Source organism: Hypomesus transpacificus, chromosome 9 (genome assembly GCF_021917145.1).
Source record: "Hypomesus transpacificus isolate Combined female chromosome 9, fHypTra1, whole genome shotgun sequence".
Lineage (NCBI taxonomy): Eukaryota > Metazoa > Chordata > Actinopteri > Osmeriformes > Osmeridae > Hypomesus > Hypomesus transpacificus.
In genome coordinates this window covers 9,001,360-9,016,873 of record NC_061068.1, presented here as the reverse complement: position 1 = coordinate 9,016,873, position 15,514 = coordinate 9,001,360, and the positions used below count along the sequence as shown (strand labels likewise).

Below are 15,514 nucleotides of genomic sequence, written 5' to 3'. Positions count from 1 at the left end.
ATACTTTCTGATGGTTTATGTGCTAAAGTGTGTTGACTACCCTGTACCAAGAAAGCTTATGATATTCTGAGATGAGTCCATCCTTCTCTTTCGGATCTTCTCAGCAATGTTTCCCTGTGACTTTAATGCACACGTTAGTTTTTCTCATGGTATAAGGGACATTGACATGTGACATTAACTCTTTGCTATAGACCCTCCAGTAGGTGTGTATTAGTTTAATGATAAAGCTCCCTGCAATAACACAGCAATCAGACTGACAATGTGGAGTCATCTGAGTTATCACACATCAGCAATAACTTAATGACATCCATAAGATGGCTGTTGTGTTACTGTGCCATGAATGCTTATTCAGTATGTTAAGCTTGGATTTGGAGACATTTGTATACTATTAGAGAAATTACATGATACAATTTAGAAGATGATGATTATGGAGGCAAGTCTACTTATGGCTTTTTTAATGGCAGTGTAAAAGTAGGATGGAACCATGTCATGGCCTGATGGATGATTTCAAACTCTTTTTGTAAACACTACTACAGCTTCTCTGTCATCTCAATTTGATCAATGAACCGCAAATGCTGTCAAGTGTCACAATCATCCTTTTGTGAGAATGGATTTATGCTTGAATCGTCAATGAACTTTCCTCCAGATATTGTAGTGGCATCAATACAAAGCAATTGAAGTAGTAGACAGTACTTACGGCTGTTACGTAATACAGCACCAGCCAGCCATAGTAATCAGCAGAGCCTCTAAAGCATTTATCAACAGGAGACATCTGTCATTCCACTGAAGAGCTGTTTGTTATTTCCTCCAGACTTCAATCATCAGAGAAAGTTTTCACAGAACAAGTTCAGAGAGCACCCCTCTCACACACATAAACACGCATGGAGGGACCACTTGCCCCCGCCCCTCTCAGGCCAGCAGAGAACCTGCGCCACGGTTAACAAACGCTCTGCTGGATACAAAGAACCCCTGAGCATTGTTCCTCTCCGCGGGAGGAATTCCACGAAGGGAGCAGCCAGGTGGCTCTCAAGAGAGAGAGCGGACATGGGGACAAGGGCCTAAGAAGGAGGAAGGTGGGGGTGGAAGTAAAACTGAACATAAATACACATTTTGAAAGAGAGGATTGTGGACATTAAACATCAGACATACTTGTTTTGTTGTGTATAGTGCACAATATAGCCAAATATTCTCAAAGCCGTTTACGTGATAATAGACAAGAGAATTGCTTATTTTATTGCTTCGGGCTAACTCTGTGACCCTGCTATGGAACTGTATGGATTGATCGACCCCACCCCGCTGACGTGTCGCTCAGTGGGTTCTTCACAGTGTCCTGCCGAGGGTTCTGAGCCCAGTGGGCTGTGTGAGTAGAATGTCTGCAGACTGACCACTCAACCCTGCCAACAACAACTGATGGGGGCAGCAGCAGGAATGCTGGGAAGCGACGGGACACAGCTCTGTTGTAGAGCAGGGAAGGGAGAGATAACAGACAGGGTCACAAAGACACACTAGCTGAAATCTCGAAGATAAGAGAATAGCTTTTATTGACTTGGGATGTAATTGCGGAAATAAATTTTGTTGACATCGGATTTTCCAAACACACAAATGTCTTTACTCCATACTCCTGTATCGACAGTACACATACCTTCCTGGAAATTATGTCCCGCTGAGCGATTTTATTTATGTTAAGTAAAAAAAACATAATGTTCATTTGATTGAATACCATCCTAGGTCATTCAGTTTACATATGAACTGAAAAATGGAACAGTAACCTTTGAAACTACAAAGGATTTCAGACTGGGCGTAGTCCACCTTGAGTAGTGGAGTTGTTGTGTGTAAACAGAGGAAGACAATACATGGAAAGGACACTCTGATCTTAAAAGGAACAACAGCAACATGAAGACAGTTGCAGTCAGCACAATACAATTAGAGCATCGTATACTGCAGTAGCCCTTGGCCTTGTGCTTTAATCAGCAGTCGAAGTAAGATGTTACTTAATTAGTCTAGAATTAGAACAAGACTTCAATAAGCTCCTGAATAAACACTTAGCATCCTTCAATAAAGGCCTCATTGGAAATGTCACTGCTGAATGCTAAAATGATCATGAACCTGTATGAAGAACCATTAAAGGTTACTGTCATTTCATTCAATGTGCATCCAAAGGACATCCAAGTGTCTCTATCTGAAACGTTCCCCTGAAACGGTGTACAGTAAATCTACCTGGAATGTCCACAACAACAAAACATAATGAACCAAAGGCATGACAGGAGAAAACACCCCGTGGCTCTCTATTAGGAAAAACAGATGAAGAATAGACACATTTCTGAAGCATGATATGAATACAAAAAATTCATAAAAGCTCCAAAGCCTTTTTAAATGGATATGTGCATTGCACTGTATGTTCATTTAGAAGTTATTGGAATCAGATGCTTTTTGTTTAGACAGCTGGCCAGACTTGTAGAAAACTGGCCTGCATGAAACAAGTCAATCACCAGTTTGGTTACTTTCTTTTTTCAGTACTTCTATGTGTGTACTTCTATGCAAGACTATATTTTTTAGAAGTATTTTCAAATGAAGGCACTGTAAAATTGGGAAAAAATAACTTAGCTTTCCAATTGTCCACTGTAGACATTGCTCATGAAATGAATCATACAGTATATTGTGGAAAAAACGTACAATATAACATGACCTAATCCAACCCTTTTTTCTGTGGCTTTCCGCCCTGCATCAGGGCCTCCAGGGCCTTGCAGGTCTGTCCTCCTAGTGGAGCAGCAGACAGGCAGGGAGTCAGGAGGCCAGAGGAGTCACACCACGACACCAGGGATCATCCCTATATGATTGATACAGATTTACATCACAGCCACAAATCAGGATAAAGCTGTAACTGAGCTTCGGTAACATTTCAAGGACTGGAAGTAAAAGGCACATTTGCCACGAGCAGAATGACAGAACTAGACATGTCCATTTATGACTTGACTGACACACTACCAAGAACAAGTCACAAATCCTCTGCTCAGCTTGGACCTCAGTCAGACACACACTGCTGGGGTGACAGGTTTGTGGAGTGTGACTGTGCTCTGACAGGATCTGACAGCCAAGAAGATGTAGCCATTTCACACTGTGAGTCTGTGAGACTAAGATATAGGCTACAGGAATGAGGATGCATAAACATTCTGAAACTCTTGATTGTTAAAATCATTTTTTTTGAAAATGTGGACAAACAGTAAAACATAAAAAGTAAAATCTTGACAACATTTATATATCCCCTCTCTGAAACATACACTACATAGATCAGTTTAATTCATGCAAAATTATTACAACTGGCACAATGACTGTTTTTGCTGTTATGTAAAAGGCCGAGTACACTAACATATTTTAGTAAGTTGATCCAGAGCCAGATTGACAACTGTCAGTATACTTGCATGGACTCAAGTAGTCATAGGCCCATTTGATTCGGTACTGAAGCAGTAATCATCATGCAGTTCAAAGCTGGCCAGCAATTATAACAGTAATGTCAGTTAATCTGTGGGGCTTGGTCATCAGTTTAATTTAGAGAGCCAGGAGACTCAGAGCAGCTTGAACTGCCAGACCATCCAGTCACACGCCACCTGATGAAGCAGTATGAAAGCTGGTGCTAGTGGCTGTGTGGGTAAGTACAGTACATCTCAATTTTTCCTCTTTGATAAATAAATGAAAGCAACAAAAAATACACTAATTTGCTGCTGCTGTAAAGGAATGTGTGGATTTTACAGCCCGCCACGGGTTTAGTTTAATCCACACAATCCAGACCACCCTGTGTTCAACCAGGTCACTGATGAATAGGTAGAGTGGGAAGGGAGAGGGGAGGGGTGTTGGTATAGAAATATTAGGTGCACTTTTATGTTGTAGAAAACCACGTCTGTGCTGCATTATAAAGGCAGAAGTATGAAATACTAGAGTGATGTTTTGTCATCAGATCAAATGAGTCTCCTACTGTGACAGTGGAGAGAAGGGCTCACTTCACATTTGACACTTTGTCATGTCAGCACCAGAGCCAACTAAAGTCAGCATTTATGGCACCTGTGCAGTTCTATGACCGGACCTTTATTCAACTTTAGGCAATTATCTTATGTAAGAATAAATTATCCATCAGGTAAAAAACGAAATAAATGATAAAAAAAAAAAGATTCACTCATGAAAACCTGTTTGGATGAAACTAATACTGATACTGCCCCCTGGTGATGAAAATACAATAAAGCTTCCTCAAAGACTTACAGGTGAGGGTTGGGTTTAGAGATACACAAAATACAGAATCCACTGCACTTAACAGAATGCATAACATTTAAAGCTGCATTTTATCCAGTGTTAGAGCATATGGCATTCAGTATTCCATAAGGCCTATTGCTGCAGACCTCAGAAGAAGGAAGTTATAGAACTGTAGTGGACGTTGTTGGGAGAGAGCAGGGACTGAGCCACCCCGTCTTGGTCACCTGTTCCTCTGGCGGTGAAGGATGAGGAGGATAGGTCCATGACAGAGACAGGGACCGGGCCATTCTCTCCACCAGCCCTCCACCACCAGGCCCTCCAACAGAGCCGCTGCCTCCCCCCTCCTCCCCCCCAGGCCTCCAGTTTCCTCCTCAGCAGATACAGGTTCCACACCAGGAAGTGACAGGCAGGCAGACAGACCAGAGAAAACCCCAGGACACACAGAGATGCCAGAAGGGGGCGCCCTCCAAAATCCAGCATCTTGTAGATGTATGGTTGCCCACTGAGGTTGGTGCACCCTGCCAGCCAATAGGTTACAACAAACAGGATGTAGAGACAGCCAATGAGGAGCTGATAGAGGTAGTGGGCCAGATGGACAGGCGCAGCAGAAAGGAGGTGGTCCAGGAGGGCCTGGGCGGAGTTCCCAGCATGCATATTGAGGTTGAAGGCAGAGAGTGGGTGAAGCTCTATGGGGTAGTCGAAGCTCCAATAAAGAAAGGAGACAGTGAGGGACAAGGTACAAGAAAGGCTGTAAAGAAGCCACTGCAGTCTCAGCAAGGCACTGAGGTGAGGGGGAAGGAGGACAACGCAAAGGGACTCTTCCAGGCTTCCAGGTTCTCTTCCAAACCCTATGAAATAATAGCAGATATTGCATCATCAGTATCATTCATGATATAGTTTTAACCACATGATGGGATGGTGCATTTATGTCAAAGACCAACATTGCCCTCATACCTTAAGGATGTCGTATTGATATAATGGTTGATAAAGGGTGACTGAGGCTGGTTCACAGCATTTTCGAATGCATGTTTATTTCTGCATCCAGCACTTACCTTCACAGCAGTTCTGTGTGTGGTTCCTGCCACAGCGTCTGACCAGAACTGTAACATACAGAAGGTTACAGCAAGCCACCAGGTGGTAGATACCTAAGAGGCAGTACGTAAGGTGGCTGAAAAAGATTAGCCACTTAGGTGTGAGGAACAGCAGGCTTGAATATAAACACCATGCCAGGGTGTACAGCAAAATGCAGAGTCTATAAAGCATCCAGGCCAAAGGAGGGATGTTCCACTGAGAGAGAGAGAGAGAGAGAGAGAGAGAGAGAGAGAGAGAGAGAGAGAGAGAGAGAGAGAGAGAGAGAGAGAGAGAGAGAGAGAGAGAGAGAGAGAGAGAGAGAGAGAGAGAGAGAGAGAGAGAGAGAGAGAGAGAGAGAGAGAGAGAGAGAGAGAAAGAGAAAGAGAGAGAGGTGGATGGGATGATGGAGATAATGAGTCACATTCTCCACCTGCATTTGACAGATTCAAGCCTAACTGGAGAGTAGCATGGTTCAACAGTGATGAATACTATAGAAAGTTGAATGGGTGACACCAGTGTGTGTGTGTGTGTGTGTGTAGGTCTACACCTGAGGTTGGAGCAAGAGTTCAGGCTTAACAAGAGAGAGGCGGAGCTTCATTATTTTCAGTTCCTTCTTAAACTTTTCCACCCAGCATCGTGCCCAATTCAAACCCATGTGAATAGATGGTTGCAGCCAGTACAGAAAGAAAAGTCTTCTCAAAATCTGTTTTTCATCATCAGCTTCAGTCCAACCAACCAGAAGCTTACAACCAAGGAGCCAGCCCTGCATGGACACAAATAGGTTTACTTCAGGCCTCACGTTAACTAAATTACCCATCATTCAACTCTCATGACTTGACTCAAGTTGAGAGACGACCCACTGTTAGAAATTAACTCACATTCTTGCCACATTTGCTAATAAGATAATTTGATTGAGCAGTAAAACACTTACTGTACTGGAGCCCAATTCAATTCATCACAATGGTGCAAAGTATTTTCCTTTCATTCTATGTCCTTCATTACTCACAACACAATTTACAAAAATGATTGTTTAGATATAAGCTATGAGTGCTCTAAGTTAGTTGGAAATGTATTATCTAAGGCTGTTGGGCAAATACGTATGAAACTTAACAAAACTAATTAAACTGCAAATTCATAGCTACCCAAGCTTAAACTAAGACTTTTACTCAAGTAGAGGTCTAACTGTAGACTTAAATATGATTTTTAACAAGCATATCTACTTTTACTCAAGTATGATTAATGGGTACTCCTTTCACCACACATTCCATTTAAATGCACTTCACAACTGTGTACATGTAATATCTCCATTAACGATATACTGCTGGCACTCCAATGAAACCTTCAAACTCATTTCGTTAACAGTATACCTGCTACTTTTCAAAATTATATTTCAAAAAAGTTGCAAATAATATGAAAGTCTAACCATCTCGAAAGGATAGATTCCAGATTTCTATTAATTCAAAATCAGATCTTACCTGTTTTTGCACAAAGGAGGCAGGAAAGATGCAGGTAGATACTGCATATGATGATAGTTGTGAGGATAGTTGCTGTAACGTCTAAATCCGTCTCAAAAATACTTGCCGCCTTCCTCTTAGTCTGCTTACCAGAGCACGCCTTCTTAAAGCATACCTCTCTAACAAAAACAAATGTACAAATTCATAGCAGAAATGAATGCATCATTCATCATGAAACATCACCTCATTTGTGGTTCTGTGGGGAGTGACCTGACGGTGGTGTAGAACAGCAACTAAGGACTTTTGAATGTAAAACAAATAAACTCCAAGTTTTATTTATGTTTTATTTTATCTCTCAAAGACAAACACAGCAGAGACACCATTCCTATTCTGTACAACAACAAAAACTATACACACTGTACATTCTCAAGAAATTGCTAGAAAGCATTTCATCATGTAAAAAAAAAAAATGCATGACACATTCGTACTATATGTCATGAATAGTTTGGCCTAGGAACAGATCTGTCAGATACCTTCAACATCACAGTTTCTCACCCCACTAACCCCCCCCCCAATAAAACCTGGAGCTTTTCATTAACCAAAAATATACCGAATTGGAGGATATTCCATTTTAACGAAACATCTGTAATAAACACAAGGCAGCAGTAAATTATATTCAATAAACAATGTATCTCGTATTGTTCATATTGTGACAAATTAGGTAGATCGTTTACTCTATTTCAGTAAAGCGTGCAAACATGGCCTTGCGAACAGCATCCTTGTAGGTGTCAGATGCTGAGAGTTCATAGGAGCTCCCTTTGATGCCCAAGCCTGTACCCTTTGTCCTTAACGAGGCCTGCGGAGGAGGGGGAGAGAGAGAGGGGAAGAGGTGGACAAAGGGGAAAAGAAAGGTGGATGTTTATTGAAGCAGACAGACTGGGTAGAGTTATGCTTCAGGTAGCTCTGCTAATTGGGTTTCTTCACAAAGTGAGCGTGCGTGCATCTGTCAGGAGGAGCCTGGGGTGCTGTGGTGGGATCACACCACCAACAACACCGTCTCCAGGTGACATGTGTTCCTGGGTCTGGGCTGACTCACCGAGATGGGTGCTGTGATGCCCTGCTGGTTGCGCCCCAGGCCCTTGCCCTCCTGCCAGCCCATGGCCTGCAGCATCTTGTTGCCGATGTTGTCACTCGTGAGGCCATCTTTCGTGGGCTGCTCATAGTTCCTGTGAAGGAGGGCAGATGGGATGCTGAGTGTCCTGGAACTACTGGCATGTTGCAGGGTCAAATAAAGGGGTGGTCTAAAAATGTTCTTCAAAAAGCAGGGCAGGTAAGTTTGACGAAACTACTCATTTTGGCTTGAGTTTGAAAATATAAAACCCCAAACACATGTACTGACTACTGTTTATTAAAGTCATGTGATGGCCACAGATAACAGATGTATTCTATGTCATAGCATTTGATTTATTGATTGCCATCAGGATGTGTCATATCAGAAGCTTATTTAATCAAATATGACAAAATGTGCTTTAAAAAACATGACCTACCCTGCTTTTAACCTGTTCAATTTCCCCATGGGGATATGTAGTACCTATCTATCCATACAAAACCAAGTTTTTATATAATGGTTTAACACTCACACAGTTGGGGTGGGAGGCTGATAGAATTTCTTCTTCTTTGGTGCTGGAGGTTCAGGAACTCCATATTTTTCCCTTCGTTCAGCAGCCCTGTCTCGATACTTCAGCTAGTATCAGGGAAACAAAAAGAAATGTTTAAATAGAAGACATCCATGTTCAAGTAATCTACACATTTTACAATTCTTCAAAGTGCTAATACCTCCGTCTCCTTCCTCTCCAATTCCTCAAGTTCCGCCTCTGATAGTTTCGATCGTCTGTGAATCTCCATGTTTTGCTAAAAAATAAATTAACAAGAACATTATTGGTTCGCATCTTTGGGTCAATACCCTTCACAAGTCATTTTCACTGTGTATTCAAAAATACATTGTACTTTCTCACCTTACTCTAAAGGGACAATTCTGGCCCCATGAGCAGATGGCTGGGCCAAAAATACATTCTGACTCAGTAAGCCTGCCGTTTGGCCATCCTACCTTGTGCAAGTCAGAGAGCTGTTGGTGGCGCAGCAAGGCCTCTTTGTTGGGGAACTGTCGTCGGCAGAGCAGGCAGGCCATCTTGTTCCAGTCCATCAGCTTGTCACTTCCTTCCTCCGAGCGCTCAAAGGACGCCGCGGCCGCCGCCTCCTCGGGGTCACTGTCCCCGCTGTAGGCTGCCACCAGGCCACTCTGAAACACACATCACATCAAAGCTCTCCTCCAAACACAGCCTCCTACTGACCTCAGGCCTGTCTGAGCCAACAACTCACCTTGGCTGGGATGACCAGTTCTGCACTCTTCACCTGCTCAGGGGGCAGCATCAGGGGCTGGGCCTCAAACCCTGCACCATGCTGCCAGAGGAAAACACACAGGCTCAGTTACAGCTCCACCAATCCCCTTTCAAACACTCAGACCTTTCTTTAAAATATACCACAGGACTCATACTGATCGTCATCGCAACCTATGAAGGTTACGATGACTAATTCCAATGGACAAATGAAAGGAGTAACAAAGGAGTTGCTACCTTCTCGAACAGGGTGAAGCCAGCGTCGGCCGCAGCAGATTCCCTCCTCTCCTCCTCCCTGCCCTGCAAGGTCTGGAAGCTGCTCTTGAAGCTCTCCTTCTGCTTGTTCAGACTCTTTGCCCAGCGCTCCATGTCTTTAGCAATCTGGAATTAGATGGAGAAAACATATTACAGTAATCTCAACTAAGAAAGCTAGTTGTCATAATTGATCTGCATGGTAATGATCATGCATGACGCATTGGTACACACTAAACCCTGGGGTTGTCCCAATAAATCCACAGGGGGTCAAATCTCCAATCCCTTTACCTGCTGTGCAGACTTGCTCTTGGGCTTGTCCTTCTTGTCCTTGGCCTCTTTCCCAGGTGTGGTGGAGGCCTGAGCTGTGGAGGTGGAGGCAGCAGCCTGCTCTGAGCTGCCCTCTGCTGGGGCTGCTGCTGCTGGGGCTGGGACGTACGCCTGTTGCTCACTGTCCCAGTACAGGTACTGCTGAGTCTGGGAGTTGTAGTAATACTACAGCAAACACACAGGGACAATCAGTCAGGTCGTGTTCTTTGACGGAGCAGAAGTGACGAGGGGAGGGGGAGGGTAGCGGGTCTTCCTACCTGGCTGTTGGAATCATAGTACAGACCAGTCTGTGGGTCATAGTAGTACCCTGACGCCTCATCATACTGGTAGGTAGAGATGTCAGGAACAACTGGGAGGTGAAGGAAGAGAGAAACAGTGTGTGAGGGGCTGCTGACTGTCTGGAGGACAGGTGCTGTCTCAAGGTGCTGGGAGTGTATTACAGGCCAAACAGCAGCCTGGCCCTCAACTGATAATGAGCTCCATCCTACCGTGGGTTTTGTCAGTGGGAGCAGCACTGGGAGCAGCGCTGGCAGCCAGAGAGGGTGCAGCTGCACCCAGGGCTGAGGAGGGAACCAGGACGTCTAGGTGACCTAGCAGCGGGTGAGACTGCTGGGGAAGACAGAGAGGAACAAGAGTCATTTGGTATGTGTGATCATGTATGTATGTATGCACGTGACAGGTGTGCGTCAAGGTTTGCTGAGCACGGTTACCTGCAGTGCTGTCTGAGTGAGGATGTGAGGCTGGTAGACTTGGGCGGTCTGGGACACAACCACCCCTGCAACTGAAGGGATCAAAGTCTTCACTCCTGGGGCAGCTGCCAAGAGAGACCAGGCCAACGGATCACTTGTCACACCACTAACATCCAATTTAGAATTGTTTTCGAAATGAATTAACCGCTCCAGTTATTTAATGTTGTGAAGTAGGATTCTCAATCTAACCTCCTAATATTCCATCCCCAAGAGAAGTAGTGGCCAGTCCTTCCAGCTGGGGCCATGGCTGGTAGTTCTGCCAACACATGCAACACTCAGTAAACACTGACAGTCTGATTCAATTGATTAGTGTGTAGACGGGCCTCCTGCCACTGACCTGCGAGTACTGACCTGTGAGTACTGTCTGTAGCCCTCCTGCAGGGCACCATACTCTGTGGTTGCACCCAGTCCCTGCTGAAGCTGAAGAACAGGGGAGCAGGGTGTATTAGGACGGAGAGAGACAGAGAGACTGATAGAGCGAGAGACAGAGCGAGAGACAGAGCGAGAGACCAAACCAAAGGACAAATGAACAGAGCAGCAGCAGGAAGGCTGCACTACCTGGCTGGAGGACCACTGGGCAGCAGCGATGGCGGTGCTTGCAACAGAGAAGGCACTGACTCTGCTCCCATCTGGCGTCAACAGGTCTCTGACGGGGGAACGCCAAACACAAATCACTCGTATATGTACAATGAGTTACTCACAGACACCAATTATGGGATGAACCCAAAGGGAGACAGCAATACAAAGGCCTGAATATTCTGATGACTCACTTCCTGGCACTCTTGGCGTAGTCTACACCGATGGTCTTCCCGTCCAGTTTGAGAGGAGGCTGTAGGCCCTGGAGAATGGTGAGAAGCTGGGAGGCCTCCTGCAATGGAAAACATCAGCCAGTGCATCAGCCACCACACCTTCCCCAGAAACCTCAGTACCAGTGAGATGGAGATGTGGAATGACAACATACGAGTGGAGAAGAGAGCTGCACGAAGGCAAAGCCTCGGTTCTGTCCGGTCTGCTTGTCTTTGATGAGACGGATGTTGCCGGCCGAAAGGTGGGCGTAGGGAGCCAGCATGGTCAGGATAGCCTCAACGCTGCTCAGGGGGGCGATGTTCCTCAGAATGATAGCTGTCAAAGGACAAGGACAGTCAAATGAATCCTACTGTTGTTAAGACATCCATTCAATTGGGTTGGTTTTGAAAAGCTACTATTTAGACTCACTGTCTCCATAGAAATCTCCAGTGTGTTGAGGCTCTGTGTTGACACCACTGGGTCCAGCAGACTCTCCCTCTAGAAAACACAGCACATCCCCATCAGGGTGTATCCTCAGCACGTATGGCCAGGGGCCCAGCCGCTGGACTAAACACCAACTGTTTGGAACATGTAGTGCAGAAAAGTCATCCCAAATCAGCCCCTAACCCTAAGTGGGTTAGGTTTGGGATCTAAATAGCAGCAATCATCTAAAAGGGTATAGGAGCTAATGCTACACTAATGCTTTTACTCAGAATTATAGTAGTACACATAGTAAATGTTAGGACTTTACTTGAAACAGGAGCCTTAAAACAGAGCCCTCTTCACGGATTATTAAAGGAATAACGTGGTACATGTTCTTAAGGGTGCAGTGCCTATTACCATCACCCTTACATCTCATGTGGCTTCTCTTGCTGCAGGGTGCCACATGGGGGGTGCAAGTCCACATGTGGGTGGGGGGACTACACTCACCAACTTTGACTGCTCCACACCTGAAGCACTTCAGCCTCTTCCGGAAATTGTACAGGCCGCACTGCAAGCAACCGGTCACATTGTTTTCATTCAGTTGCATGTAACTAAAAAAGGTCAAATCTGCAACTTGGGTAAAGCTGTCTGCCAGAGAGGCAGTCTGAGGGCCATGATGTCTTCAAAGTAAATAGAATCTCTGGATACCCATATATTCACAAACACAGATTATACCTCCTGGTGTTGAAACTCAGCTTTATGGCTGTACAAAATAGAGAGGGGTTCTCAGAGGCTGTTGGGAAGGCATACTTACAGAGTTGCACAGCCAGTTTTCAAACTTGTGTTTCCGATTGCTGTAGTGACAGGCTATGTTCTTCCCCTGGATCACCAACTGGTTCTGTAAGGGATCAAATAAAACCAGTTATTTCAGCCCTCCAAACGCACACAGCCACACGGGCTGGTGAGGTCCTGATACTGTCCCACCCCATGAGAGCAGGGTGGGACAATGAGTGGCTAGGCTCACACTCACTTAGGCAGAGCACCTCAGAGAGGACAGGGGACAGGTGAGGGAGATACAGGGAGATAGAGCCAGAGAAAGAGATCAACAGGTATGTGGGAGTGAGGATGTATGCGCTCAAGAGGACTCTAGCAGTGTGTCGGACCGGAGTGCTGCCAGCCCGTCCTTGACCCATCCCCTCGTCTTCGGACATTAAGGTGGAGGTGTGAGATGGGCCAAGAGACAGAGCTGGAGCAGTGTGTGCTATCAAACACTGGGGCAGCCAAGGCTAAACAGGACTATTTCAGACACTCAGAACCTGTTAGCACCTACACTCTAAGTTAAATGGAAATTCCTCTACTTGAACAATCTTATTTTAGGTTTAAGATAGCTCGTCTTTAATAACATTTTATGCCCAATTTTTTGACAAAATACTTAAGACGCTTAATATTATTTTCGGCTTAATAAGTTCTGAATGCTTTCCTCGACAGGCTATGGTAGTTATACAACGATTTACTACCTGAGATTTACTTAAACTTCTCTATGCAGCACCCTAAGCAAAATGTTATTCATACAGCAAATAAAGCTCAAAAGAGCAGTCTCAGTTATTTCGGGCTCTGAACTCCTGGAGAGTCTAGACTTTGTGATTGTTGAAGCAACCTGATTGGTCTCCATCCATCGGGTAGCATCTTGCAAGTGATAAAACTCCACGAAGGCGAAACCTCGGCTTATACCTAGAGACAGCATTCAAATATAGACGGGAGGTGTGTTAGTCAGAATGCTATGGAACAACATTTAATCTCTCTGTCACAGTCTTCTGCAGAGATCATGATAGGTGAAACAGTGGTGGGGTACTCTTTGAAGAGGTTGGAAGCCCTTTACTATAACATGAAAGGCCTCAGATGATTGATTGGCTGCCAATTATTTACACAAAAGGTCAGATACATATCCTTACCTGATTTCAGCAGCTATACTCTAATTGACAGAGTAAAAACACTGTACAAAAGACCAATTATGGTTTATCTGCTATGGTAATGTAAATGGTATTTGAGACACTAGTTGAGGGAGGTCAGGGTTGTTGGATGTAGAGTGTGGAGCCAAGTTTAAGGCCCCACTGACAAACCCTCACCTGTTCTCTTCTTCATCAGACGGATGTCCACAGGCTGGGGTCCCTGCAGCTGCTCCAGGGCAACCCGGATCTGAAACACATGAGACAAGTCTTTCAAAACTGTTCCGCAACTTGAAACGAAGCCCACTGGTTGTCATTATTGGTGTTGTCGATTTACAGCTACCCATAGGAATCCTTACATCCTCCTCTATGACGTTGAGGGACAGGCCCCTGAGCATGATAGTCTTGCTCTCCTCCTCTTGCTCCATCCTGTAGTCGGGGTCCTGGTCCTGGTAATCACCATCAGAGTGATAACCATCTTCCGATCTATCACTGTTATGTCGCTTTCTCCCCCTCTGCAGGATCAAGTTGTAATGCAATCAACTCAAGAGGACTTTAACCTTTACATCAAAAACTCTATTTCAAGATGGCTTAGAGGGAGTGTAATTGACTTCATTAGAATTTGACTCCTGACGTGCACCTCTGGGCTTTCTCTGTCTCTGCGATCTTCATATCGATCTCTTTGTCTTTCATCTCCCCAGCGCCGATCATACTCCCTTTCTGGATCTCTGTCCCGTCTCTCACGCCACTCTGCGTCCTCACGACCCCCATCAGAACCATATCTCCCGCTACGTTCACTGCGACCTAATCTGTTGGCAAAAACCAAACCCAGACATGAGTGATTACTCAAAGACAGTACAAAAGTTTATATATATAAATCGTTTTAGAAAGTTACATTTTAATGCCACGAGGGAACCCTATACCTTTTATCTGCTCCCATGGTGAAGTGTAGGGAAGTTTGCAGTACTGTGGAAGAGTAGGCCTCAGCGTTAAACATTGTTAAGCATGTCACGGCAGGATTTCAAATATAGCTATAGCCTATATAAAACACCAAATTATTTGACCTAATTGCTTGCTACAGTAAAAGTTACACCTGCAACAACTGTGCACAACACACACAACTCAGGCGAGCTTGTCTGTGCTGTGGACAATGTACTAGGCTAGGCTAAGCTATTGGCTAGCTAATCACCTAACGCCATGTCAAACGTAAAACCAAATTTAAAATGGCTACCTGGTTACCTAATAAAAGAGTATACTGCCAAACTAGTTCTTAACATACAATTCAGATAATTAAGTAGCTAAAATAATTGTTAGAGCTAGTTTTATGGTAGTTAGCCTTGTCCCTGTCAGTACGGCGTAATAAGCTAGCTCGACTCTCAACAGCAACTGTGGTACTAGCTAGCAAACGTTAGCCCCTTGCTACGTAAGCGTTAAATACCTTTTCACTCCAAATTTGGCCAGACTCGTCAAAAGGTACACGAACGCTGCAAACGATAATGGCCTAGATTCGTCTATATTATTCCTCCAACTCAGTTCATCATATAGTGTTGATCCCCTAGGTGACTCGCTAAAGTGGGGCTGTTGTTGTGTCTGATTAAAGATGGCGATGTTTGCGACGAGGGACGCCCTTGTAGCGGCTGCTTCTTCTTGGTGTCATTTCACCCGATTCGAAGAAAATCACACAATAAATCTGCTTTTCAATGCTGCTGCCGTCAACATACTAGTTAGCTATCCTCGTTTGGCAATGTCGATGACTTTCACTTTTGTGGGTTTTAGTTTTAATGACAAGGTGAAGATTACGAGCAATACATGTTTTACTTATATTGATAATAGGCCTATGGTGATGGATCGATATGGATGTCACG

The 15,514-nt window shown here is 44.6% G+C and overlaps 1 protein-coding gene across 2 annotated transcripts; it reads right to left on the bottom strand.

The window, feature by feature from the left end:
* Positions 1-7,091: 7,091 nt before the first annotated feature.
* LOC124470898 (RNA-binding protein 5-like) lies at positions 7,092-15,486 on the bottom strand. 2 transcript variants are annotated; one of them, XM_047025096.1, is made up of 25 exons: positions 15,088-15,486; positions 14,573-14,615; positions 14,290-14,458; positions 14,009-14,164; positions 13,830-13,899; positions 13,361-13,434; positions 12,518-12,601; positions 12,211-12,271; positions 11,710-11,778; positions 11,456-11,616; positions 11,265-11,362; positions 11,053-11,140; positions 10,846-10,914; positions 10,684-10,750; positions 10,456-10,559; positions 10,234-10,351; positions 10,003-10,094; positions 9,707-9,910; positions 9,401-9,544; positions 9,147-9,227; positions 8,875-9,066; positions 8,604-8,678; positions 8,408-8,511; positions 7,864-7,993; positions 7,092-7,623 (listed from the first exon to the last, which is right to left on the bottom strand). In XM_047025096.1, exons 2-25 carry the CDS (start codon positions 14,587-14,589, stop codon positions 7,498-7,500), a joined length of 2,553 nt encoding a protein of 850 aa, XP_046881052.1. In that variant the 5' UTR covers positions 14,590-14,615; positions 15,088-15,486; the 3' UTR covers positions 7,092-7,497. The 2 variants fall into 2 exon arrangements, with proteins under 2 accessions (XP_046881052.1, XP_046881051.1); XM_047025095.1 differs by having other exon boundaries at positions 10,234-10,354; positions 15,088-15,485.
* Between the last annotated feature and the right edge of the window lie 28 nt (positions 15,487-15,514).